This window comes from Vulpes vulpes, chromosome X, assembly GCF_048418805.1.
Source record: "Vulpes vulpes isolate BD-2025 chromosome X, VulVul3, whole genome shotgun sequence".
Lineage (NCBI taxonomy): Eukaryota > Metazoa > Chordata > Mammalia > Carnivora > Canidae > Vulpes > Vulpes vulpes.
The window spans coordinates 81513063-81516350 of record NC_132796.1 but is presented as its reverse complement, the minus strand read 5'-3'; the positions used below and the strand labels follow the sequence as shown (position 1 = coordinate 81516350).

The 3288-nt window shown below is 34.8% G+C and overlaps 1 protein-coding gene across 1 annotated transcript; it reads right to left on the bottom strand.

Annotated features, from left to right (window-relative positions):
- LOC112932023 (ubiquitin-ribosomal protein eS31 fusion protein-like) lies at positions 1-509 on the bottom strand. The gene has a single exon (XM_072744728.1). The coding sequence runs from the start codon at positions 504-506 to the stop codon at positions 39-41; it is 468 nt and encodes a 155-aa protein (XP_072600829.1). The 5' UTR covers positions 507-509; the 3' UTR covers positions 1-38.
- Positions 510-3288: the final 2779 nt, after the last annotated feature.

The following is a 3288-nucleotide window of genomic DNA, read 5'->3' as shown; positions in this document are numbered from 1 at the left end:
TTATCAGTTCACTTCTTTTATTATCAATCCATATACAATTACTTGTCTTCTGGTTTGTTGAAGCAATAGGTCAGACAACATTTGCCACAATAATGTCTGTCAAAGTGGCTAGCCATAAAAACTCCAGCACCACATTCATCTGAAGGGCACTCTCGACGAAGGTGACTGATTTTGCCATTCTCGTCCACCTTGTAGTATTTCAGGATGGCTAGCTTAACCTTCTTTCTCTTATGCTTATTCTTCTTGGGAGTGGTGTAAGACTTCTTCCTTTTCTTAGCACCACCACGAAGTCTCAACACAAGATGAGGAGTGGACTCCTTTTGAATGTTGTAGTCAGACAAAGTACAGCCATCCTCCAGTTGCTTGCCAGCAAATATCAGTCTCTGCTGATCAGGAAGGATTCCTTCCTTATCCTGAATCTTGGCCTTTACATTTTCTATTGTATCCGAGGGCTCAACCTCGAGAGTGATGGTCTTCCCCGTAAGGGTCTTCACAAAAATCTGCATCTTGGCCTCAGCCATAATTCTTGATGTTTAAATTACCTATATACTTTTTACTTCCTCTGCACTGTAAAATCCTAAAAGGTAGAGAGCATGTCTACCTCATCTCTGAATTCCCAGGATTCTGTGCTATCCCTGGAACTTAGAAGATCCTCAATAAATGTTTATTGAACTAAAAAGAGTTAAATTATTAGGGACCATCCTAGGCCCTGGGGGGATTAGAGATAATTAAAACATAATTCCTTTTCTGTTCTAATAATAGAGTGTTTGTTTTGTTCATTGGCTGACCAATGGTTTGTGGACTTTTAAAATTAAGAAACCATGGAATCCATTCTTTTTATCTTATGGACAAGAGACAGAGGTTCAAACAGATTGTGATTTTTCCCGGTATTGTAAAAGCAGAGTAAAGGGCTAAACCCAACGTTCCAGATGCCTGTTAAGTGCTGTCCTATACTATGCTGAGTTATCCTTTAATGATGAGCCTACAGCAGTGACATATGCATTATAAGGCAATAAGAGCAATATAACTTTTAAAGGAAGATAAATCAGAAATGCTTCTTCTTATGCGTTTCAAACACAGCACAACATAGAATCTTTGAGCCACCTAACTTGTGTTTAGATTTCTTTAATTTTTCATCAGTCATGAAAGGTTTATATATATCTTTTCCTTATTATTGTAAACATTTTATCAAAGCTGAGAAGTCACATGTTATAAAACATTTGTTTTTAATCTCTTTGTGGATCCACTGTGTTTTTGAAAAGCTGCCAAAATTTGACTCTCCCTTTCTTTTTGCCCCTCTAAAATGTTTTTGATACAATTGTCTTTTAGAGATACCAAAATAACTATTTCTTGACTACACTGATCAAATCTTGGATTAAAATTATACTATAATGAGCCAATTTTCAGAGCACTATAAAGAAAATTGTTTAATTTTAAAGGGTAGAATATGCCACCCCCAAAAATGCACTTTGACTTGAGAATTATTTCAAGTTATTATAATTGAAATCAATTATTTCAAGTTGATGGCAATTGAGAAGCTGACAACAGAGAGATAAAAATGGAATAACCATTGCTAAAAGTTATTTAAAATGGAGCCTGGAGGACATTGAGATGGGGCTTATGCACATCTTCTGTCTCAAATTCTTAGAATTTTTGCTGAACTCAGCTAAAAGCCGAGGCATCTGCTGTATGTTAAAATGGACTTAATGGGACTTTCTGCCTAACACTTAGCCTTAGCCACCAATCACACACAGATTAGTGTAATTGTAGAGAAACCAGCACCAATCACCTTTTCTTCAAAACAACTTATGTAAATCCCCTGTTTCCTCTTTTAAAAAGTCTAACCTCTTTTGTCTCTCTGGAGCATGCTTTCAATTTCAGGCAAAGGTGCCTCCCACATTGCACTCCTAAAACCCCAAATAAACACATATTTTATTTTGCAGTTTTGTTTTTTGTTGATTGACAGAGCAAATACAAGAAAAACTCTCTGCCTTCCCCTTTATGCCTAAAAGTAGTTGTAAAGGTGTCCCTGTCCCCTGTGTACCAAGAAGGACTGAAATGAACCACCAGAGACAATTCTATACCTTTATAGGCCTGGAGTCAGCATTATAGGAATCTACATAACAAATTACTAACTAGCCCTTATGATCCATTAGTTCCCTCAGATCTTTACCTTCCCACAATTTGCCACTCAGGAAATACGTCTTTTACATTTGTCTTCTCACTTCTATAAAAATTGTTCTTTTAAATGGTATATAAACTCAAGTTCTAACCACCAAGTTACTTCTCACTGACTACCCCCCATTGTGCTGTGCATGGTGCACATATTAATAAACTTTTGTTAGTTTTTCTCTTGTTAATCTGTTTTTTGCCAGTTTAATTTATGAGGCCTTAGGTAGAGAATCTAGAAGGGAAGAAGAACAAAAAAGGTTTTTTTTTCCTCTTCTACAGTTTATTAATCAATATTTTTATTTTAATGATGTTTAAAAAATTCAGACTAGACTGTCTAGTTTCTTCAAGGTCCTAGTGAGTAAAAGAAAGGACTTCATTTATCCAAGGGTGTGCAAGACAACTGATAAAATCAGGATTCAATTATATACAAAAAATATATGAAAGAAAATAAGCAGAAACAGTAAGTTCAAATAGATCAAAATCTTAGGCTTCGTTTAAAAAATCATTATACAAGTGTAAAGTTGGGGCTTTAATGGACTGTAATGAATGAGAGTTGGCTGCACTACTACTTGAATTATCAGAGTCAGAGAAAAAAAAACGTAATTTTTATTGAATGCTCATAATGTGCCAAGCACTGTGGTAGACATATTGCCTGTCTGATCTCTTTTTATTAGGCTTAAATTGTAAGATTTTTACAAATCCTATCTGTACATGAAACTACTACTCATAAAATTACACTAGAAATCATATTAAACTACAATATTACTGGAATAATTAAAATGAACCTTTGTGATTTTCACTTCACATTCCTTCCCAGGCTACAAAGACAAAGATCAAAAACCATGAAATGCTCTCTTTAAGTAAAATCCAATTGAGTGTGGAACAAGTCACCTAAATGAAGCATTTAATTCTATTATAATGACTACAAGACTAAGTTATACATCTCATTACCACGTATTTTTAGAAGGAAAAGACATTTATGTGATCCTGATTATATGGGTATATGCCTCCTCTGTGGATCAGTGATGTTAATTACCCCTTGTTGTATAAAATTATGATAATCAGCTTAACTACAAATGATATAGTACTTGATTAAAGGAGACTACTGAGTAAAAC